Source organism: Peromyscus maniculatus, chromosome 7 (assembly GCF_049852395.1).
Source record: "Peromyscus maniculatus bairdii isolate BWxNUB_F1_BW_parent chromosome 7, HU_Pman_BW_mat_3.1, whole genome shotgun sequence".
NCBI lineage: Eukaryota > Metazoa > Chordata > Mammalia > Rodentia > Cricetidae > Peromyscus > Peromyscus maniculatus.
Genome location: NC_134858.1, coordinates 1,791,182 through 1,815,576, shown reverse-complemented (window position 1 = coordinate 1,815,576; position 24,395 = coordinate 1,791,182). Strand labels below are relative to the sequence as shown.

The following is a 24,395-nucleotide window of genomic DNA, read 5'->3' as shown; positions in this document are numbered from 1 at the left end:
AGACAAATGGAATACTCTTATTTTACAGATTGACAGTTGACTTATCCTTCTTGTTCAGGTTTTCATTATTTTATTAATTTTAATTATTAAATTTTAATAATTAATTTTAATTTATTTATTATGTGTGTATGTGAGGGAATGTACATGTGTTATAATATACATGTGGAGGTCAGAGGAAAACTTTTGGGAAATGGTTCTCTCTTTCTACTATGTGGGTCCTGGGTATTGAACTAAAGTCATCAGGTTTGGTGGAAAGCATCTTTACCTTCTGAGCCAACTCTCTGACCCAATAGGCTTCTTGTTTTTTAATTTTTTTTTTATCAATTCTTTGGGAAGTCCACACAATGCACCTCAACACCACTCATTTCCAGTCCTTCCACATCTGCCCTCTACTCCTGCAACCTCCCCCTGGAAAGAAAACAAAAGACAAAAGAAAAATGAACATTTTGCTGACCCCTCTGAGCATGACCTGCACCTCTAGTTCCTCTGTCCATGTACCATTCTGATTCTGTCTCTCTCTCCTCTACATCACATCTACATCACATACTTCCTCTTCATAGTCTCCCCACCATAATTTTTTTTAATAAACTAAGTCTTCTATCTAGATGAATCAAAAGGAAGGGACTGGAGCAGTGTTTGAAGTCAAAGGGAACTTCAGGAAGCTGAAGGCATGGAAAAAATTGGGTGTATTGAAAGGAGTCTGGATAAATACATTCTTACCTAGTACTAACATGTACTAGAGACCTTAAGAAACTCAAAGAACACAACTGGCCTTATCAAAACATGTCAGACAGAGACAGACTGCATGAGATGGTTAGTGTTGTCAAATCTATGAAATCTACAATCACCTGGGAGAAGGGTCTTGGAGAACATCTGTAGAGATTATTTTATGTTAATTTATGTGGTGTGTTGTACCATTTCCCTGGACTTGGGATCCGAGACTGTCTACAATTATAGAGAGCCAGATGATCGCTGGCATGCATGGATTAATTCATTGCTTTCTATTCTTGACTGTGGATGTGATGTTGAGCTGCTCCAAGGTCCTGCTGCCTTGACTTCTCATCCTTGATGGACTATATCCCTGAACTGTGAGCTGGAACAAATGCTTTCTCTCCTAATTTTGTTTTGTCAGGGAATTTTATCATAGCAACCAGAAAATAAACTAAGAGTCTTCCCCTTTCAAGGGCTGGATTTCTTGCTAAGGGGGAAAACTCATTAGTCCTCAGTATTTATCTGTGAGCACAAGGACCTTATGCCCTTTACAATGACTGGTCCTTTGTGATGTGTTAAGAATTTTGTGTGAGAGTAATACACAAATCCCCCAATAGCATTACTATCTGGGGACCAAGTTTCCAACTGTCTGTGGAAGACAGTTACACTCAATTAGCATAGGCCTAGCCTTCCTTGAGGCAAAGTTGATCAGTTGCTGACCCTGTATATTTGGCCAGGTTCTGTTTTCATTATCTCTGGCCCAGGGATATTTGTTGTTCTTTCTCAAGCAGAGGCTGAGGTTCTAACACTCGCCCACTCAAATGCCACAGTCTCAGTGGTCCGAGATCTATCAGGGTTTCTTATCAGCCTAGAACATTGGAAAGAGGCAAGAAGAGTCTTGGCATCTACTTTTCTCTCTTTTATTTCTGATAACAATGCAGAGAATTGTGACACATTTTAATAAATTAACATTTTATAGAACTGAGATATTTTACTAGATAATTATTAAGGTTAACACAAACCTGAAAAAATGCTGACTTTATTTCTCATAGCATATGGCAAAAGACTCACATTTCACTAACAGAGAAATGAAATAAGTTACCTGCGTAATAGCATTGGGCATTACCTCCCCCAACTAGAAAAAATATCACTGAAGCAATTACACTTAGAAATGGGGGTTGCAAATGTATTAATGGAATTTGTACTGAATGTCTTACCCATTATTGCCACTTAAAGAAAATGAAGGATTAGCTGTTATAGTTACTTTTATGGTTAAAATGTATGAAAACAAATAATCAACTACCTGAAAAATAGGTAGAAAACTACTTAGAAGCTATAACATCACCTTCAGAAAAAAATTTCTAAGAATTACTTAGAAGCTATAATATCACCTTCAGCAAACAATTTGCCAAAGGTACAGAAGAATCAGACACATTCAGTCATGATGAATATATTTTGCTTTACATATATACATTGCTCAATAGAATTAGTTTATTGGACAGATTTCTATGATAGGCATTGTGCTAATTGCTGAGTCCTGAAATGATGAAGTTATGTCTCAGTCTCTGTGAGCTTCCATGTAGATGAGAAATATACAGTAATATCTATTTAGTGTGATACTTATTAATAGAGGGTTGTACTCTGAGTTATTTCAGCAACTTCATTACCCTCAAGAGCAATAGCACAATTTGTTGTTGGGAACGTTTTCAGAGTTAATGAGGTGAATAAAGTTTCATGGTTGATAACGATGGAATTATGGCCTTGTTTTACAAAACTACCATGCTGTTATTATCATAAGGCTAGTCTATATTGATCTGTGAGTAAACTGTCCTCTTAATAATGTAACTGGTATCTATGATTTCTATGTTTTGTAGACTTTCTAGAGGACTTTCTAAAAGTATTTTTAAAATTTTGAAAACTGTATCAAAAATTGTTATTAAAATTTTGCCCCTAAATTCTCTAGGCAAAATATATGTTTATGATTATGCTGATGGGAAGAGGGCACTCAGGAGGCTCTAGACCAGTGGTTCTCAACCTTCCAAATTGTGTGAACCTTTAATACAATTTCTCATGTTGTGGTGACCCCTAACCATAAAATTATTTTTGTTGCTACTTCATAACAGTAATTTTGTAACTGTTATGAATTTCATGTAATTATCTATGTTTTCTGATGGTCTCTGGTGACCTGTGAAAGGTTTGTTGGATCCCCAAAGTGGTTGCAACCTACAGTTTGAGAACCACTGATCTAGACTCTGTAGGACTACAAGACCTAGAGAGCTAGACAAGAATGAAATGTTTGAACCACCAAGTTCACTGGCACTAGACAGTAAGGTAAAATCCTCCTGTCAAAGATTCTACAAAGCTTGCCAGGCTCAACCCAACAACATGGCACTACAGTGAATTCTCTGTGGCAACCTTACAAAGAGAAATCATGCAACCTGGCCACTGATAGAGAAGTCAATGTGTTGAGCTCTTAAAGAAGGAAAATGAGGATATACTTTGTAGCAACAAAAGACATGTTGCTTCTCCAAGTGCTTTAAAGACTGAATTTAAAACAATTTTAAAGCAAGAATTCAAGTTCTCATCACAGATGGCAAAGTTACTTTCAGTATTAGCAACAATTTCTAAGGTAACTTTTTGGAATCAGTATAGTATAGTAATTCTTTGTCCCTGAAAGCACTGAACTATAAACTCTAAGACAAAAATCATGTGTCTGAAATGTTTAAGGTAGAAAAACTTTCTCCATATTTTATTCCAAGATTATTTTCACTTTTATGCATATCTCTAACTTATAAGAATTAACATTTTGTAAATGAACATCTAACTGAGTAAAAATATGAAGAGAAGAACCAAAACCTATATGAATTGTTATTATTTCCCTGACATAGTACTTATGTCAGAGGTGGTGATTGCCTACCTTTATATCTTAAAATTTAAAGTATGTTTATAGATTATATTTGATGACCTAGTGCCTATTCAAATTTATACCAAAATAGAGAATTTAATCTATCTAAGAATAATACTATTGTTCATTTACAAAATGTTAACTCTTATAAGTTCTATTTTTTAAAAAAAAAATCTCAAGTATGTAAACCAATTGAAATCAGAATAGTTAAAATGTCTTAGTAATAGTCTCACCCTTAGGACTTTATAAAGTGCAATTGTTGTTTCTTATAGTGAACAGAGGTCTATTTCCCTGTAAAGTCTAGCCCTTATTTTAAAGGGCTACCCTCTGGAGCTGCTTTCTTGGAGACATTTTTAAAACTTATTCTTTAATTTCAAATACAAGAGAAAAGCTTCCAGAACAATGAATTCAATCAATCTGAAAATGATCCCAAAGTAGCATTCTATTCTAGTATGTATTTTATTGCTTCCAAATATCAAAATATTAAACAGATTAGCTCTCAGACTTTGGTTGTCAAATGTATAATTGAGCCAAACACAATGAACACACATTTATTTGTTCTTCTTAGTATATGAAAAAGTAGAATTTGTTGCAATGTGGGTTGCCCTCAAATAATCCACCTGTCATGGGTAATGAATACAATGAATGTTTCTATGATAAATATTTCTTTCCTTACCAATACAGAGTTGAGTTTAATTTTAATTATGTGAATACTCTTGCTCAAGACTGTACATGAACAAAGGTATGCTGCATTTTAACTCAAGTTTGAAGATCACAACAAGAATGTTCATCAACTCTAATTTTATTTCATATGTTAATCTTTTCCTATATTTAATAATGCTATATACATACATTCAATATTTAGGAGATAATATTCAAGTATTTCTAGATGTATAATCACAATGAAGTAAAGCAAGACAAAAAATAATGGATGAGCCAGGCCATGGTGGCACAAGCCTTTAGTCCTAGAACTTGGGAGGCAAAGACAGGTGGATCTCTGTGAGTTCGAGGACAGATCAGTCTAAAGAACAAATTTCAGAACAGGTTCCATAGCTACACAGAGAAACCTTGTCACACACATACACACACACACACACACACACACACACGATGGAGAAATGTTAACAATTTTTTTCCACAGGAATGACAGCAGTCTGGACAGTGAGCCCAATTATTTGGTCATTACATGTAGTCCTGGCTGAAGGCCATGAAAGGTAAACTACTTTAAAGAGAAAGAAAGAAAAAAAAAAGACCTACAAGAAGATGTCATAAAAGGATGCTATATTCTCAAAATAGACCACAGAGACCACAGAGATTTGCATATTAGAAAACCAGAATGAAGAGAGTCAGAGTGATAAGTTCTGTTCTTAGGCAATGAGGCCACAGTGACTGGCAAGACCACTGAAGGTACCAGTGTAGTCATGGAACACAGGATCCAATGTAGATAGAGTCCTGGAGATTCTGAACACAGAGCCATTTTTCCCCACTGGGGCAGTTAAGATGAAAGCATGTCAAGGAAATACAAAATTAGACATTAGTGGAGCCAAGCCTGTTGTGGTGGTGATAAAGAAATGAAGAGGCTGAGCTTTATGAATGGACATAGTATTTTCTCCATAATGACAAATGGAAAGAAGCACAGGGTGTAGATGTATAGAGATGGCAAGAAATGAACATGTTTAAAAGCAAACACAGCAATATAACTAAGGCCCCCAAACCATAAGAAAAGACAACAAATCCAAGTAAACCAGTTGGGTCTTGATGTCAAGAATATTACTATAGAGAACAGCAGAAATAAAAAGGGTTGGATAATGTAACACTGTTGGGAGGGGACTGTTTTAATTTAGTTTCTCTTTTTTGGAGGGGGAAGAAATGAATAATTCCTAGATTCACTGATGATATTATTTAAGCATACTTTACTAAGAAATACTTACTAGTCCCACATAGGCCACTCTTTGTTACCAGCTTTCTTTAAGAATGCCAGAGAAGCATCCTCTGAGTTTTCTTTTTCTTAAGTACACATGAAAGAAAAGGCACAGCCATCAGTCAATATGCTAAAAAGAGCTATTGATTGTACTGAATACCCTGTGACTGGCATCTGATAGCCCAATTTTGAAGTTGCATGCAAATGTACTCTGAAAATACATCTGAAATTTGTGTTTGCATTTATGTGATAAAAATCAAAGAACTTTCATTTAGGTAAACATTAACTACACTTACTACAAATTAATATTTATAATGTAGTGTAGGAAACCACACTAATTCTAAGTTGTGCAATCTATATAGTTGCTAAGATGTAAATCAGAGGTATTAAAACCTAAAATGGCAGTATCTTTTAGAGCAATCAAACAAGCATACCTCTTGCAAAGCAGAATGACCTTACTCATGAACAAGAATGGTCATGCTCTGGTTGAAGCTGACAAAGACAGATTTTGAAACTATTGATATCAGAAGTCCTGTCATTTTGATTCACCTTGAATAATTTACTGAAGTCATAAAACAACATGGTGCTTGACAATTAGATCCCATGGCAGGAAACTGGTATAGTACTAATTAAACCCTGGAATCTTACTGCAGCTCCAGGTTATACACACAAAGGATTCTTAATGCACATTTATGTTTATTGCTGCACTCTGTTCACAACAGTCAGGATATCAGAATATCAGGATATCAAAATCAGCCTAGATGACCATCAATGGATGAATATAGAAAACGTGGTATATATGCACAATAGAATTACATTCAGCTTTCACGAATGCAATTAGGGCACCTGCAGGAAAATGGATGGAACTAGAGGTCAATATGCTAAGTGAAAAAGCCAAATCCAGAAAGACAAAAATCATGTTTTCTCTCATGCAGAATCTAGATTTGTTTCTGAATCTGTGCATGTATACAATATGTGTTTGTGAGACATGGAAGTAGAAAGACAACTTTGAAGGAAGGAAAAGATCTTAAGGGAGCAGAAGAGAGGGTAATGGAATGCATGTGGCCTGGAAGCAAAAGGGGGACTATCTGGCAGGAAGAAACCAGCTAGAGTAGGACCTGGGGGATGGGTGGAGGCAATGGAAGAGATGAATAGGAACTAAAGTATAAAGACAAACATGTATACAAAGGCCAAAAAGAATCCCACTACTTTATAATGATCAGCTTCTCTAGAGATAAAAATTTCTATATCCTCTATGTTGGGGGAACAGGCACTAATGACATAGAAAAAACATTTTAAAAGTACCATTTCAGATTGCAAGGACATCACTTAGTGGGTTATATGTTAAGACACAGTCAAGCTTGGTGCAATTTAGGATGATAACTAAATAAAAAATGTAAATTTACCAAATTTGAAACAAAAAATGAAAGCTATCATGTTATTAAAAGCTCAGTCTCACAATGATACTAAAAACAAATAAACCAGCAAGTAAAAAAATAGTAATTGCAATGGCTTAGCACTATAAAGTGCTCAAATATGCTCTTAATAACAAATACATATTACATGTACATAATATCATATACCATAATGAATCCAAACTCTTCTTAGTATATTGACCAGAAGAGTGAAGAAATGTATTTTAGAAAATTACTGACCACAACAAAGGTAAAATGAAATCATTTAAGTAGCAGGCAGAAAAGGATAGGGATTCAACAATTCTTAGACCTACAATGTTCAATGTGAGCGTCTCACCTATTTCTAATTTATCTTCATGTCACACAATGTGACAGTATATAGGCCATTTTCCCTTCCTCAAGAGAGTTCTCCCTTCTACATGTTACACATTTATGAACACTGATTTTTTTTGTCATCCTTTACCTTAAAGTCAAAGGGTCAAAACCTATAATTTTTACTTACATAAGAAAATACAAAGTATTTATTCTGAACTATTTAACATTAAATTACATTTAATATAACTTTGGTAAAATGTATTTTGTATTTTAACTTTCTGGTAACTGTCTACTTATAGACAGCATACATCTCTAGTCATTCTTCAATAGAAGGAATATTTTATTGTGCTAAGTAACATACTTTTTTACTAATTCTATTAGGCATCATTTTAGACCACTCATGCAAATATTATTTTTAGAAATGATTAGAAAACCATGGGTCCCTATATTTGTTGAACTGAATAACTTGGCAGTAAAATTCAGTTAAGGCTCTTGGCATGGGTGACACCTCTTCCCACTCTGACCTGCTGCTGTGGTAAACCTGCACCTCATCTGTGATTTCATCTGGTGCATAATCTCCACCTAATATGTAAATCTTATCCTCAATCCCAATTGCACCTGCATTAAAGCCTGCACATTCAAAAGAGCCTTCTCCTTTCCAAACACAAGTATCAGGACAAAAACTATACACCTTATAGGTGGAAAGATCACATATATACAGGGTGCAGTTTACTGGGACAGCTTTAATTAGAGTAGCATGAAAGAACTGCCCAAACTCTGCTACTAGTTCAGACCACTGGTCAGTTGTAGCATTGTATTTAAAAAAACAATCAAGGGATGGGTTAAATGAATCTGCAATCTCTACCTCAGATCCAAGAACATAAATGACATTCTGGCATGCACTGGCTTCTGGGTAATAGATGCCTCTGGGTAAAGGGCTAACTGATGTCCACTCTTTGGATAGTGGATCATAAGATTCAACATCTAAGAGACTTTTAATATCCTGTGATCCTCTAGTCTTTCCACCTATAACAAATAATCGATTGAGAGCCATGACTGATGTATGCATGGTTCTTGGAGTTTTCATGGTTGAAACCAAGAAAAACTCATTTTTGACTGGACAGTAGCACCAGGTCTGGTCAGTGGCATCATGGTAAGACTCAGCAATATGAAGTCGAACCTTCCTACAGCACTTCCCTTTACAACCACCTGTTAAGAATATTTTCTCTCCATAGCTAGACAGACTAGATCCTGGCAAATCAGTAAGATGTGATTGTGGCAGTATTTTCCATGAGTCAGTTTTAATATTATAGCAAAATGTATATTGATTTTCTCCATTTTCCTCAGTTTTATGGATGAATATATATTTTTCAGTTGTGGATGGTCGAGCATCAGGGAAGAGGCCACTAGAACCTTGCACACACTTAATGGCATCCACAATTATGTCAAAGCAGTTTGTGCTTTTGAGTAAACACTCTTCATTGAGCAGATAGTCTTGAAGTGTGTCCTCGGGTAACTGATGTAACCTTACTTTTGTAATCAAGTGAGGCAGGTGCTTTCTCCTGGACTCTAAGTTGTATTTAATCCATGTGATGACAACCTTCAGGACTATTTCTTCTTCAGGCACATTTAACTCATCTGACTCCAGACACTTTTGTAGCACTCCAAAATTCATCTCTAAAAACTCTCTGGATTTAAATAGCAAATGAAAGTGACGTTGTACGAAGCATAAAGTGTGAGTAAACAAATGGGTAGAGCCGTAGCTGTCTGACAGAGATAACAAATGCAAACAATTGACGAGACTGATGCTTTTTATTAAAAAGTCACTGCAAACTTTGGACAGGAAGGGGACCTGCAGAAAGGATGACAGCTGGAAGAACATTTCCACATTTTCATCTGTTATTCTTGCTTTCCCAGTATAGGCGTAGTCAAGAAATGCCTTTACTGCTTTGGAGGACAAGTTAGTAATGGTAACACTTCCATCATCTCTTTCTTTCATGTTTACTTCAAACATGGCCCTGAAAAAAATAAAGAAGAAAGAACAAGTAAACAGGAGTATTTTATTCTACAATTATTATCAATATTACCATACAGATGTTTCTTTACCCTTTAGTTCATTTAAAATGTTTATGATACCACAATTAATGGCATCCTAAAGAACTATTTTAACTTTTAAAATAGTTATATGCCATAATACTCATCTGATGATATATTATGTAACCTTCATATTAAAAATTTATACAATGTAGCTGAGATATAGTAAAAAATGAAAAAAAGGTTGTAAAGTGGTTCAAATTTTATGTACTGGTTAGTTCTTCTATATAACTCCATTTTCTTCAATGGAAAATTAATTACAGCTGTGATAATAACTACATTTCTCAACATACAATGTTCAAAATTTTAGGCTTCAAAAATTTACATCAAACACAGAACACAATGAGGGGCCCACTGCCACCAATGATTTTTGTATGGCTCTGTGGGAAAATCCATGAAATCAGATTCATACTGTATAAGGGACTGTGTGGCCAAAAACTAAGCCACACAAAGCGCCCCCCCCCCCAAAAAAAAAGGCCAAACCTATGTTTTTGTGGTAACAACCACTGGGTGACAGACTGCTCTCTGAATCTGAATAATCAGGTCAGCTTGGAAGTTAAAATTAAGAGATTGGGACTAACTTGAACTCAGGAGAGACAATAATTACAGGTTATTTGGAGGTACCAGTGAATAAAATGTACTTTACTGTACAGCCTGCATCTGTGCTGATATTATAAAAAATACTGTGGTGGTTTGAATGAGAATGACCCCCATAGGCTCAACTTTTAATACATGGTCCCCAGTTGGGGGAACAATTTGGGAAGGATTAGAAGGGGTGGTCTTGTGGAGGTGTGAGGTTTCAAAGAGTGATGCCATTAACACCATGTTCTCTGTCTCCTGCTTGTGGACTAAGATGTGACTTCTCAGCTGTTCTTGCCACCATACCTTTGCCCTGGCATCATGGGACCCTAACCTTACATTCTAAGCCAAATTAGACACTTTCCTTTACAAGCTGTTTTTTTTTTTTTTTTTTTTTTTTTTTTTTTTTTTTATGGTGTCTCACCACAACAATAGAAAAGCAACTAAGACAAATACTATGTGTACTATACCTGTGCTATACATAGCTAAGTACTTGCTTGTACTTGGTGTTGGGGCTGACTTTTTACTTTGAGTCTGTCCCAGAGAACAAATAAATCTATTAGTGAGCACAGCATCTACCTGAAGAATATGACAGGGTCTTTCAAACAAATAAGGAAAAGAATGATAAAGAGACTTTTTATAAGGCTATTTGATACTTAATACAAAGCCAAGTAAATGTAGTGACAAAAATTATACATATGCTGTATGTTACACAAGGACCTTCAACAATGTATGTCAGTTTAGAAATACTAAACAGCAATGATTATATTATATATTATCTATGTATCTATGTACTACATAATGTACTGCATTATACTCAATGCAGTATTAAGTTCATGACCCCAAGAGACAGCTATCTCAGTGATAATGCAGCTTCTTCACTTATTGACTACATGACCAGCAGGAGGTTTCATTAATAATGAATATGAAAGGTATTCTATTAATGCTTGTTTTCTTGTATCACACATGAATATAAAAAGAGAAAAAAGCATGGCTAATGAAGCTGAAAAAATAAATTAAAATATTAATTTGCATTGTAATGGGAAGTTCTAAATAGATACATTATTTTAGCTAAAAGATTATTAATATGCTACAAAATAACCTCAGGTTACATATTCAAGGAAAATCATATCACTATCAACAAAATTACTTGCAAAATAAAAGGATTAAATGAGTTGTTTAGTGGGGAAGGGATGGAGAGGGAGAGCAATGAAAGAGGTATCTTGATAAAGGGGGTCATTTGGGAGAAATCTGGTGCCAAGGAAAATCCCAGGAATCCATAAGGATGACCCCAGCAAAGACTCCTAGCAATAGTGGAAAGGGTGCTTGAACTGGCCATCTCCTATAATCAGATTGGTGACTACCCTAATTGTCATCATAGAACCTTCATCCAGTAACTGATGGAAGCAGATGCAGAGATCCATAGCCAGGCACTGGGCTGGAGCTCTGGGAGTCCAGTTGAAGAGAGGGAGGAAGGATGATAAGCAAGGGGGAGGGGGAATATCAAGATCAAGATGGGGAAGCCCATAGAGACAGCTGACCCAAGCTAATGGGAGCTCACAGACACTGGACTGACAGCTAGGGAGCCTGCATGGGACTGACCTGGGCCCTCTGCATGTGGGTGATAGTGGTGTAGCTTTGTCTGTTTGTGGGGCACCTAGCACATGAGCTGGCTTTTTATAACCTATTCCCTATGGTGGGATGCCTCAGCCAGCCTTGATGCATGGACCTAGTCCTGCCACAACTTGATATGCCATGGTTTGTTGACTCCCATGGGAGGCCTTACCCCTTCTGAGAAGTGGATGGAGGGTGGTGGTGGGAAGTAGAAAGGAGATGGCGGGGAGGGGGACAGGAGGAGAGGAGGGAAGGGAAATTGTGGTTAGTATGTAAAATTTTTAAAAAGTCAATAATTTAAAAAATGAGTTGTTTAGATGAATAAGTGACTTAATCATTGCAAAGTATTAACTGTTACTATTTTAAGAAATCAAACATTTCCTAATAGATTGCTCACCTCTCCCCACATCTCTGTCTTTCTATCTACCCTACCTACCTATTAAGGTTTTATTTATTTTATGTATATGGGTGGTTTGTCTGCATGTATGCATGTGTACAAGTATGTGCCTAATGCCTGTGAAGTACAGAAGAGGGAATCAGATCCTCTGGAACTGGAGTTACAGATGATTATGAGCTACCATGGGAATTGAACCCAGAACCTCTGGAAGAGCAGCAGGTGCTCTTAATCACTGAGCAATTTCTCAAGTCCCAGGATTCTATGTGACTCAGATTTGTCATGTTATCCTAAGTAGTTTTCTGTAAGAATGTGATTCCTTTTCAGTTCCTTGATTTTACATCTTAATCATAATTTTTGCTAAGTAGTGCATACTTTTCTGACATTTTTATTTTACGTTATTCTTGCAATGTAGTTAATTTTATCAAATTACAAGTATTGTGAATTAATGGTTTATTTTAAGAGTATAAATGATTAAGTTTCTAGCCACATTTGTATATATTTTCATGTGAGCTATGTATTCATTTAACAAAATTCAATAAAGAACTGGTCATTCCTGCTATTTAAAACAGTCTAAAATTAAAAAAGAAAACTAGTATTTTATTCTAATAGTGATTTTAAAAGATGAATAGCAGACTCAAAAAGCTAGGAGAGGATATGAGGTTCTGCTGTGTCATGTACTATTTACTAATACTGCTAAAATTATTTAACTGCCTATCTGTTCAGCATTAGGTCACTTGAGGAAAAGTTAGGAATAAGCTGAACAAAATAGTATGTATGTGTTAAAGCATTTAAATGCCTAACCCAGTAGTCACACAAACAGCCCTTGTTAAACTAAATGGGTCAAAAAAGTCATCACTGGGAAGGGACAGCGGGGGGGAAGGAAGGGACATTGATATAGCTAGATAGCGATAAGGAGGCGGTAGAGAGTAACCAGAAGACAATATACACATGTAAAAAGCTCTCAAATAATTAACGTACTAAATTATTTAATTAAAAAATAAGTTTGATAAGAGCAGAGAATTATAAATTCAAATGCTTACAAAAACTTCTTGGTGTATTAGCTTGAAAACAATGAAGAGAAATCACACTGTATGCTCAGAACAGGATCTTTCTGTGTTTTGCTATGTTGCAAAACAAGAACTTTATTGACTAACATTAACTGAATGTAAAATACAGTATGCTAACCATTTATACATTATTTCTTTTATAAACTCCAGAATGACCCTATGTATTAATTCCTATTTTTATTTTTTCTAATTTCCTTGTCAATAGTGAGGAGACCTAGGTCTGAAGAAGGTAAGTGATTTACCTAATGTAATGATGATTACATGACTAGTAAACAGTGGATCTGGGACTTAGCTTAGGGAATATATACTTAGAAACTAAGTATTTAACCACTAACTAGACAGATGCCTGTGAACAAAAGGCCACATCTGTAAGGATAAGGGACACAAAAAAGTTACTGGAAGGAAAGCTGAGTTCAAAAGGAAGAGGGCAGACAAAGGTATCCTGGGGGTAACAGAGACTAACACTTGAGGCCCCAACATAGTTCAAAGAATGCCTAAGAGTATGTGAAGAAACAAAAAGCAGAGAAGGAAAGTTCTAGTTAAGTAAATAGCTAATTCAAGACTGCTAGAGCTTCTCTGGCCAAGAACACTGTGCAGTACTGAGTTCCAAATTCAAAGCAAAACCCCAAAGGCAGGTGTTCAATCAGTAGCAGATGGCAAGAACTGCTTGCTAAATAAAGTCTAGCTTATACAATTTACTACAATGGCAGTACAGCAGCTCTTGAATTACATGGTTATAAAAAGCAGGTTTTGAATTAATGACTGAAAACAGAACAGCACAAGGTTCACTTACCAATTTAAAAAAATTGCAAATGCAGTATACTTTTCATTTTGCTTCATATATTCAATCTTAACCTGTTTTTATCAAATTGGTTGAGAGAGTAAAACCCTACTTAATTTTTATTCCCAAACTGGGCACAATGCAGAGTACTGAAGTGAGAACTTGAGTTTACTGCGGTAAACTAGGAGGGCTGACTGCAGGGTGCCAGCACAAGATACCATTCTCTTTACTGGCCAGCAGACAACTGCCACAGCACTATGATAATACATCAGACCTTTACCCTTATGCATCAGAAACTCACTATCATCATGGCAATCCTCCTTCCTCAGCCTCCTGAATGCTGAGATTATAGGCATGAGCCACCATATGTGGAAGGAGAAATAATAAGTCCTTTGGACTCGAGTTCCTCACCTGGGAGATGGCATGGACACAACTAAAATTATTTTCTTCTTGGTCATTTTCTTTAAACTCAGCTTCTATTTTTGTTCAACTTGCCATTTCAACAAAGCTGACCCCATATGAACCCCACTCCCACCCAGAATAGCTCAAGGAACTAATTTTAAAGAACTTTGGGGATGGTGTCCTTGAAAGACTCTTATTTTTACAGCTGTAGCTTAAGAGTCCCTATTCAAACACTATTATTAAACTAGTTCTAATTAAGTCTTTTTATTAAGAATTAAAAATTGCTATAGCATGTTCAGGAGGCAGTGAGTTTTAAAATACAATGTAATTTTTTCCATATATAAAATATAAAGTATAGATGGGGGTAGAGTACCTGAAGAAGTCACTGCATGCTGCCAACACACAACGATGACATGGGATTATTTCTTCTTTCATTATTATTTTGAAATCATAAAAGACATTCTGTTCTCTAAAACTCTGTAGAACACTTAAAATTTTCTGCCCATGATCTTCTGATGCAAGGAAATTCTTTTTCTTTTCAGATGAGATTCCATTCCATGAGCCTTGTTCATCGAAATTGTATGAATTATCCATAGCCAATTCAACCGGTTCTTAGAACTGGAATAAAAAAATTAATGTTGTAGGAAGCTAATGAAATTTTCAGACTTAATTTGCCCTCTTCAGTCTGGCAAGATAGCTTATCAGGTAAAAGCTCTTGCCTTGCAAGTCTGGTGACCTAAGTTAGATTCACAGACCCCATATAAAGGTGGAAGAAGAAAACCAACTTCATACAGTTATCTTCTGACATCCACATGCTTATCAATACCCAATAATAAATAAAATGAATTTTAATCAATGTACTCATGGTGTGAAATAACAACAGAAATAATAATATGATAGTAAACTTTAAACATTTGATTTTATGATATTTAATAAAAAAATTCTTCTTGAACTTTTATTTGAATTGGGAAATATGTAATTGAAGCTTGATATCTATTCTCATAGGATTGACTGTAGAGGTTGTATAAATACCTACCTTCTTTAGGACTTCACTACATGCTTCATCTTATTGTTATTAAATAAATACTATTCCTGAAGTAGTAGTTCTTTTACTACTTTTACATTCTATACATGTGTTCCTCTTCTAAGCACAATCTTTTGTGGCAAAATCAGGATTAAAATGTTGATGCTGACATACTGACTTCGTATCTTCTAACTCTAACCCTAACCCTGACCTTCACAAGAGAACTGACTTAAAAAAAGCCACCCAAGTTTGGTGGTATTAGTTGATTTATGGCTGTGGTGGTTTGATTGAAAATGGCTCCTATAATTTCATAAGGAGTGGCACCATTAGAAGTGGCCTTTGCTGGAGGAAGTGTGTTGGGGGGTGTGTGGGAGGGCAGACTTTGAGGTTTCAAATGCTCAAGCCAGGCCCAGGGTCACTCTCTCTTCCTGCTGTCTAGCCATTTGGATGTAGAATTCTTGGCTCCTTTCCCAGAACCATGTCCGCCTGTGCACTCCCATGCTTCCTGCCATGATGAAAGTGGACTAAACCTCTTAACTGTAAGCCAGCCCCAATTAAATGTTTTCTTTTATAAGAGTTGTTGTCATAGTGTCTATTAACAGCAATAGAAACCATAACTAACAAATGGCCATTAGAAAGAAAACATTGGTCCCAGGTGTCCTAGTTGAAAGCAGAAAGAAAAACAGCATACCAATACTACTAATGTTTTAAAGGGTGTTCTAAACACAAGGTAAAGAATGCAAAAACAGTGGGAGGCTAGATTGTAAGCTCCTCCTCTGAGGACCTCTAACTTCCAGGTTCCATCCACAGAATACTCTAATTGCTCTAACTGCTGGACCCTGCTCCCACTCTGCAGAGCAAAAAGCCCAATCTCTAGACATAAAATCCCACCAATCTCCATCCTGAAAAGCTCCACCCTCTTCCTAAGAAGCTCTATATAAGCTGTTTATCCTGTTGAGTTTGCTGCTGTTTCTTGCTCTAGCAGAGGCAATTACCCTCCTAATCTCTTGTGTGAGGTTTGTTGTGCAGTGTGACTTTATGGTATTCCTTGGTTTCCAGTTTTCAGGATACCTTTCCATCTGAGCTGCAATACTTACACAGAAAATCATTAACTTCCCAAATAACAAACTCAGCTCCAAACACAAAAGTGTTAACAGCAAAAAATAAGGAAATAAACAGGAAAGAAGGCTGAGAACTAGGGAAATCAGAGAAACAGGGAAACTGATTCCCTAGTACCTCTCTGTTGTACTTATTCATTTCCTTAAAATCCCCTGACTTCTAGTGGCTTAGGACAATTTATTCCTCTCAGGGTACTTAGCTGGAGCTTCTTGCTTGGGGTTTTCACATAACTGTAGATAGTCAGATTGCAGACAGCTATGGCTGGAATCGTCTAAAGTCTGAGATCTTCAATATGGCCTCTTTAAGGAAAGGAATAAATAAGAACCACTGAGGAACTGGAGGTGGAGTATACAGTGTTACAATGGGCTTATAAGAAAAGGGAATGGTTTGTAAAAATTTTTCTTTTTTGTTTATGTTGATGGTGGTTTTGTGTGTGTGTGTGTGTGTGAGCTTGAGCGTGCATGTGCCATAGTAGGACAGACTCAGGTATCTGTCTTCCGACTTCTACCTTTTCTGAGACAAGTTTCTTGTTATTCAGCACTGTGTCCACCAGGCTAGCTGGTCTACAATGGGGACTGTCCTATCGCTGCCTCCTATCTCTCTTTAGGAGCACTAGGCTGATAGAGCCACTTCACATGAGATCCAGATCCACATTAAAGTCCTCATGCCTGCATGACAAGTGCTTCACCCACTGAACCAGCTCTTTGGTCTCTGGTCCCTCGATGATTCTTTTAAGAAATCCAACAAGGTTAGGCTAGAATAAAAAGTAGGTACTTTAAAAAAATGAGAGAAACATGGAATATATTAGTACACAAAGAAAAGAGGGTAGGTGTGAAGAGAACTTTTGACAATGATAATAATTTAAACTCAGCAACTATATCTGGTAGCATTCAGACCTGCCCCTGGCCCACCCAGTGCCCTGACAACATCATCCTATGTAAAGTCCCCTTTAAAAAAAAACCCTCCCTCTTCTCTCTCTCCCTTCCTCTCTCTTGCCATGAGGTAGTGTGCACCTCCTCTTTCCCTTTTCTCCTTCTCTTTTACTCCCAGTCTCCACCTGCTTTCCCTCTCTTCCCTTCTCCCTTCCCCCAATAAAACTTTCCACGTGGGTGCCGTGTCTGCATGGTATGAGTGAGTTTCCATCATGCCCCATGGCAGCTGCCCACCATGTCTGCATGGCGTGTCTCCCTCACCAGCCATGGGGCATGTTGGCTCCACCTGCCAAGGCCTCTTTGATGGAAATTCCCAACACGCCCCCGTGGTTGGGCATGGTCACACATGCTGGGCGGGACACCTAGTTATTTCCACCCAGTCATTTCCGGGTCAAATGTCTTGTGTGACCCAGGACCCTGTGGCTTTACGTGGTTGCATAAAGCACGCGGCGCAACCATGTTATCTATGTGCATGCATGGAATAGCCACTTGGGCCTGTGTGCGCAGGCACAGCTCAGCCTTTATAAGCCAGTGCCATGATTCCCTGGCCCCCTCACACACCACACACGTCTTTCCACAGGCCTATGCACATCTCTCTCTCTCTCTCTCTCTCTCTCTCTCTCTCTCTCTCTCTCTCTCTCTCTCTCTCTCTCTCTCTCTCCTCATCTTAATAAAACTCTTGTTAGTGGATTCTGTCGTGTTTCCTGACTTTTCCTCACAGGGTAAGAGCATTGCAAAAAACCAACACTCTCTCCTGCCGTTTTACAAAAATATCCATACCTCAAAGCAAAAAACTTGGGACCCTTACACAGTAAGTTAGACAACAGCATTATATATAAAAATTCCACTCTGTTAAGCGGTAAATATTAGTAGACAACAAATGGTTAGAATTTCTGTAGTTGCTTGGTGATACAAGCCTGACAGTACCAGTGAGAGACTAAGAGTTAGACAGACTTCCTGGAAGACAGACAGATAGGTTCTGGTCATGGCTAGGTAAATAAAGGTGGCAAATTTCCAAGATGGCTGGCTCCTTCTTCACACTCCTGACTCGAGACAAAAGCCTGGCAGCTTAAAGCAAAGGCCCTGTAGGGTTTTTTCTCAGCCTGCTGATGTACTGTCTCAACAAGTTCAAGGTTGGTTGAGGACAGGTTACACAACAGTTGTGGGTAACCATTCTATCTTTATTCAAACTCACCACCCTCAAATTAGGAGAAGAAAACTCTTCAGAGACTGTAAACATCCCAGCTCTGGAGAGGAGACTAGAGTTCCAGCTTGGCAGAGAGTCTTTTTCTCTGTGTGTCTGCTGCATACATGTGTTCTTACCCCCAGTAAATGCCTTTCTTCAGCTGCTGCTGATTCTGTCTGCTACCTGTTACCTTTGAGATTTTCCCTGTCTTTTAATTCTTTAACCCCTAGTCTGTATCATTAGGACTTTGGATAATCTCCATGTGTAGTGGCATTCCTGCTAAGCTCCAGGCTTGGCTCCAGAGAGCAGCACCTAGACCTAATCCTTCCTTTGTTTAAATACACCTTTTGTTTCTCTTACCTTTTGTTTTTCTTATTGCCCTATGTGAGTCTTGTCTGAGAGTCAAGGATCAGAGAGTCCCCCAAAGATCAAAGGCCTATGCAAAACTTGGTCCAGGAAACCCGGAAAACCAAAGTACCTGAGAAATCAAGTAATTTGCACCTGGCATTTGGTCTCTGGGAGCTCCTTTTGGGTTGCTTTGAAGGTATGGAAATTAACTATCTAAACTGTAAAAAAGAGTAAATAAATTTGTCCTAGGTGAAGGGAAGAGTGTTTCAGTCCTTTGAGGCTGGACCCCCCTGCAGCCATGAAAGGCTAGATTCATTCTTAAGATGCTTCTGTGTCTTCATTCCACCGACCCGCGTGAACCCCCACACTTGTGTAGCGACCACCCACATAACGACATCCATGGTTACTTCACTCAATATTGATATATCAACTATTTAAGACTGTCATTAACAATACTTTCTTCAAAATAGCAAGCTGAGACTCAAATTAAACAACATTCCTAAGAACAAAAACGCTGTGTCTGGTCCCTCAAGAAAGTCTTTTTCCCAAGGTCAGGCAAATTAGACAAAAGCCCCCATTCCTTCAGGGACTTGAAGAAAGATCCTGTTTGCTAAAAGGCAGTCATTGTGGCTTTTCTATTTCCATATCACTGTGGTGCCTATTAACTTGCCAAGGTCAGTGCTAGCCTCTAGGCTCCCTCCATCACTGATCACAAGGCCCCTTTCTCCAGTTCCCATTTAACCCTGGGCATCTTTCCTGTCCCTTCACCTTGCTTTCCTGGGAGACAGCCTTGGCAATTTGAAATAAACTTTTCCCCTTTTTCCCCCACAGAGTGCTACTTTGGATTTTTTTTTACAGTATCCTTTTTCATTCAGTATAGAAACATGCTTGTTCACTTGAAGTCCATGTTTTGTAGAGCACTCTTCCGCTCCATTTCAACATCAACCCAAAGCTTAGAGAGCAGTTTTAAAGCTGAGTGGTGGTAGCTCACTTTTTTAATCCTAGTACTTGGGAGGAAGAGACAAGTGGATCTGAGTTGGAGGCCAGCCTGGTCTACAGAGCAAGTTACAGAACAGCCAAAGCTACACAGAGAAACTCTGTCTCAAAAACCAGAACAAAACAAAACAAAACAAAAACAAAAAAAACAAAAACAGAAAAAAAAAAAAAAAAACCAAAAAAAAAAAAAAAAAAGAAAAGAAAAGCAGTGTTATTTACAAGATCTTCATAAGGCACTGCTCAAAAGTTACCACAACAGATCACTTTTGAGATAGGGCCTCACATTGTTGGCTAGCTTTGAATTCAAGAAGGCTCCTGCCTATAACTGTCAGGTTTAAAGAAAACTCAAATTTCCCAAACTCCAAAAGGTAGTCCATAGTCCAGAAATGAGCTCAACCTGAACTACAAGAGCATTTCTAGTGGCCAGATAAAACTCAGCACCCTCAGGAACTTGTTAAACCAGTTCCCATCTGCCAAAGAGCCATTTCCCTTACCTCTGGCTGAAGGAACATATGGCTACCTATCAACATATCAAAAGTACATGTTGGCCTTAGATGCCCTCAGTATCTCAAATACCTTTTATACACTTCAAAGTCCACACTGACATCCTAGTCCTTCTCTTCTCCTCCACCCTAAACTCCCTCCAGCTCATGGGCTTCCCTCCCCCAGCTACTCCTTGTAAGGCACCTGAGACACAAGAGTGTCCAGGCCCCTCCCCAAGGACCTCCAACTGCCAAGTTCCACCCTCAGAACACTCTGTCCTAAGAGCTACATCCAGCCCCTACCCTACAGAGTAAAAAGCCCAAGCTCTGTACATGAAATCCCACCAATCCCAACCCTGGGAAGCTTCACCCTGAAGAGGTCCACCCCTCTATCCTGCGCCAAAGATACTCTATATAAACCCTGCCTTCTGCTCAGTTCTCTGCTGTTTCTTGTCGGAGCAGAGGCAGTCACCCTCTGGGTTTTTCCCTCCTAATAAATCTCTTATGTGAAGTTTGTTGTGTGCTGTGACTTCGTGGTATTCCTTGGTGCCCGAATGCCAGGTTACCTTTCCATCCGAGATGTAATGCTTACATTTGGTGCTTACATTTGGCTAGCCTCTCTTAGTGCCTGCATTTTTCCTCATGATCCAAGCTGCACTTGAAAGGATAATGGCACTGATTGTTCGGCAGAAGTCATGAGCCATGGTTACCAGAATTAGAATGGGCTTTTTTAGAGAGAAGAGGGGATAGGACAGGAGAAACCAGGCCTGGCAGAAAGAGACGGGAGTGTGTGTGTGTGTGGGGGGAGACAGACAGACAGACAGACAGACGGATACAGACACAGACACAGACACAGACACAGACACAGACACACACACACACACACACACACACACACACACACACACACGAATATGACACCGCTTTATAAAGGCCAGGACGCATCTGCGCACACAGGCCCAATCTCAGAGATCATGAGGTTACGTGACTACATAACTATGGGGTGTGGGTCACGCAGGACGTGTGACCTGGAAATGGAGATAACTAAGTGTCCCACCTAGCATTTGAGACCATGGGGCGTGGTTGGAATTCTTATCAGCACTAGGATCCTATCCCTCATCTCCAGTCCACCCACAACAGACTCACCTCCAGGTCACACCAATCTCTTGGCACCCCATCCACCAACAGCAATTGGGTGTTGTTCCTCTTTGGTCGGTGTAAACATTTGAGTCTGAGGAATGACCGTTGAGTGTCCAGCACTCCTTTGTTACTCCTGGAGGTAGAGGTGCCCCCAGCCACAGTCTTTAAGGCTCCAGCCAGCTCTCTTCACCTGACCCTATACCCCCACCCTTGGAGCTACAATCCTGCAGTTTCCTTAGACCTGACTGGGCTATTATTGTGTGTCTTCCTGCCCTCTTCTCCCACCCTCTCCTCAGAGCTGTCTACAATGCCACAGTTCCTCTAGGTCCTCATGGCTTTTTTGACTCTGTTCTCCAACCCTTTCCTGTGGATGACATCCCCATCTCAGAGCTTGGTTTTTGTCCTTGCCTTCACAAAAGCCCTGTTACCAGGCTTCCAGTCTCTCTGGCTTACGCAGGCTAAGGCCCTGATCCCCAATAAGTGTGGAGACAACCCACCGAACAGTTTGGTCCTCATTGACTCATGGGGATGCCCACAACTACAGGCTGCAGGGACATTTCCCTTCTTCTCATCCGTGGGAATGTGCCCATAGCCTCTAATTCCTCCTTAGAATGCCTCTAAGAAAATCTCCAGACTCAACACCTGGCATCTGATCTAAAGGGCCTTAAGTTTATTCGCTTTTGCAATCAAGTTTGGCCTCAATACTAGATAATCAATCCAGAGAGCCACCTAAAAGCCCCCTAGATCCTAATATTTGGGAACTTTGCAAATACTAGGAGTGATCAGGGAAATAAAAAGAGACTCCCCATTCCCAATTTTTTCTCTGCTCCAAGCCCTGTCTTTGTCTGGTTCCTCACCACCCTCCACCCCCCAACCCCCTCACTGTTTAAAAAACCTGTCTTTTAAGTTACCAGTTGATAGATCTGTAAGTTCATTGCAAAGTGGAAGCCAGGAGCCAAACCTAGCAACAGGGGGAGAAAGCAAAGCAGTAGGCCAGTTGCTCTGTGTACACATTCTGCAAATACTCTTCACTGGCTCAGCTCCCTCCTGCAACGAACGCCCTCTGTCTATAGCTAGAGCTCAAAATTTTCCTATCTCTAAGCTTTATTTGTTCTTATCTTATCAGATTCAGTTTTACAGTGATTTAGGTGTCTTTTAGATATGAGTGGCATTAGACTGTTGTTTTATGTTGTCCCACTTCAATTAAAAGCTGGCTCTGGAATTGGGGTATGGGGTATGGCTTGCTCCTCCCCCAACCAAGCATGTTTGTTTAAAAGATTTCCTCTAAAATCTCCCCTATCAGGTAAGCCACCTGACTATGTGACAGAGAAAGGAGAGCAAAACAAAATAAAGAGACTATTTCCAGTGGGGACTATTGCTACTCATCTCATACTCTTGGTTTTGGTTTAACTCTCTACAACCTTTCCTAAGGTATAGATCTTATCTCAAGATTTGTAAAACTACTGTATAAACTTTCTGTACCTAAAGATTTGCAAGCATATTGGAGATGCTTATAACCCTGTAAATTTTGTAACAAAGGGGTTAATTTAAAACTCATAACACCAGGGCTGACAGCTAAAAATCTACACATAGGTAATCTTAAAGGAAACATGTGGCTTGCTGCCATCTTAGTTCCTGTCCCCCGACAGGGACAGAGGCGGCCATGAGACAGACAGCGGGGTTGGAAAGGATGGGTTTTGCCTCACTCCCATCTTAAAAGTGTCCACATGACATAAGCTAACCAAGGTACAACTCCTCCTAGTTGTGAGGCCCAAACCAGATGATTCTTCCACTGTTTTTGATCCCACTAAAAAGCCTCTCCCTTATTGGCCTCAACCCACAGTTCCTCATCTTCCTCTCCAGCATCTCTGGTTTCCCTTTCTCCCTCCTTAGTGACAGGCTGCCCACCCAGTCAGGGCTGAGGCAGTCCCTAACCATGGTGGTGAATGGAATTACAGTATCCTGAAGGGGCATCCCTGCTCGGGATCAATTTCTAACTTGCCTCCTAGCTGGTCTTCACAAGGCCACCCTTAAAGTGGGAAATCACTAAATAATCTAATAGGTTATCCAGTACAAACATAAACCATCTCAATTCCTAGACCGCCTCACAAAGATCTTCTTACAATATACTAGTCTAGATCCTGAGACCCCAGATGGAAAACAACTCCTCAGACCCACTTCTCCCAGAGTTTCCTTGATACTAGGGCCTAATTTAAATGTCTAGAGAAAGGACTCCTGACTCCTCAGGCAGAAGACACAGCCGTAGCCTTTAAGGTATACCATGTCAGAGATAAAAAAGCCTGAAAGCAAAAATACCTGATTCTGGCTAAGGCTTTTCAAGTGGCCATGGCAACCATGTAGGTTCCCTGGCCTCCCAAAGCCTGAGAGCCTGTGGGTCTCTGTTTCAAAGGCAGTCAGGAGGGTCACTTAGCCCGGGCCTGCCTGAACCCATGTAAACCACCCAAACCATGTCCAAGGTGCCATCAAGAAGGGTTTTGGGATGTTGACTGGCTCCAGGTCCCTCGAGGCATGGGGACATCAAGTTCAGGTGGCCCTTCAGATGAAGTCCTATATCTGGCCACGGACAACTGAGGGGGCCCAGGTTCCCATGATTCTCCCTTGGCCTGACCACTGCCATCTCTGACTGGGAGTCTCAGGTAGACATCACAATATCAGGGTGATCTATCTCTCTCCTTCTGGACACTGGGGCCACCTTCTTACTCCTGATGGAGTTTTGGGGACCCACCTCTCCTTCTTGTTTATTATCACAATAGGGGAAGAGCCTCACCAAACCTCACCAAATATGTCATCCAGGCTCCATACCACTCTTTCTTCACAGCTTCAGGGGACTTAAGCCTCTTATCTCTCACCTCTAAGAAAGAATCTTCTGTATCCCATTTCTTCCCCCTTTAGTACTCTCATACTCTGGGGAGGGGGGACTAACAACAATGGAACCTACCACTTGGT

At 39.2% G+C, this 24,395-nt stretch overlaps 1 protein-coding gene across 4 annotated transcripts in view; it reads right to left on the bottom strand.

The window, feature by feature from the left end:
* Positions 1 to 1,615: 1,615 nt before the first annotated feature.
* The window catches only part of Kbtbd3 (kelch repeat and BTB domain containing 3), a 30,343-nt gene continuing 7,563 nt past the window's right edge, over positions 1,616 to 24,395 (bottom strand). For 3 of the 4 annotated variants that reach the window (XM_006998294.4, XM_006998295.4, XM_015991176.3), the window contains exons 2-3: positions 14,575 to 14,819; positions 1,616 to 9,285 (exon numbers count right to left, since the gene is read on the bottom strand). In XM_006998294.4, the coding sequence (XP_006998356.1) occupies positions 7,683 to 9,285; positions 14,575 to 14,795 (1,824 nt within the window). In that variant the 5' untranslated portion in view covers positions 14,796 to 14,819 and the 3' untranslated portion in view covers positions 1,616 to 7,682. The other variant, XM_076575609.1, reaches the window with a different exon arrangement.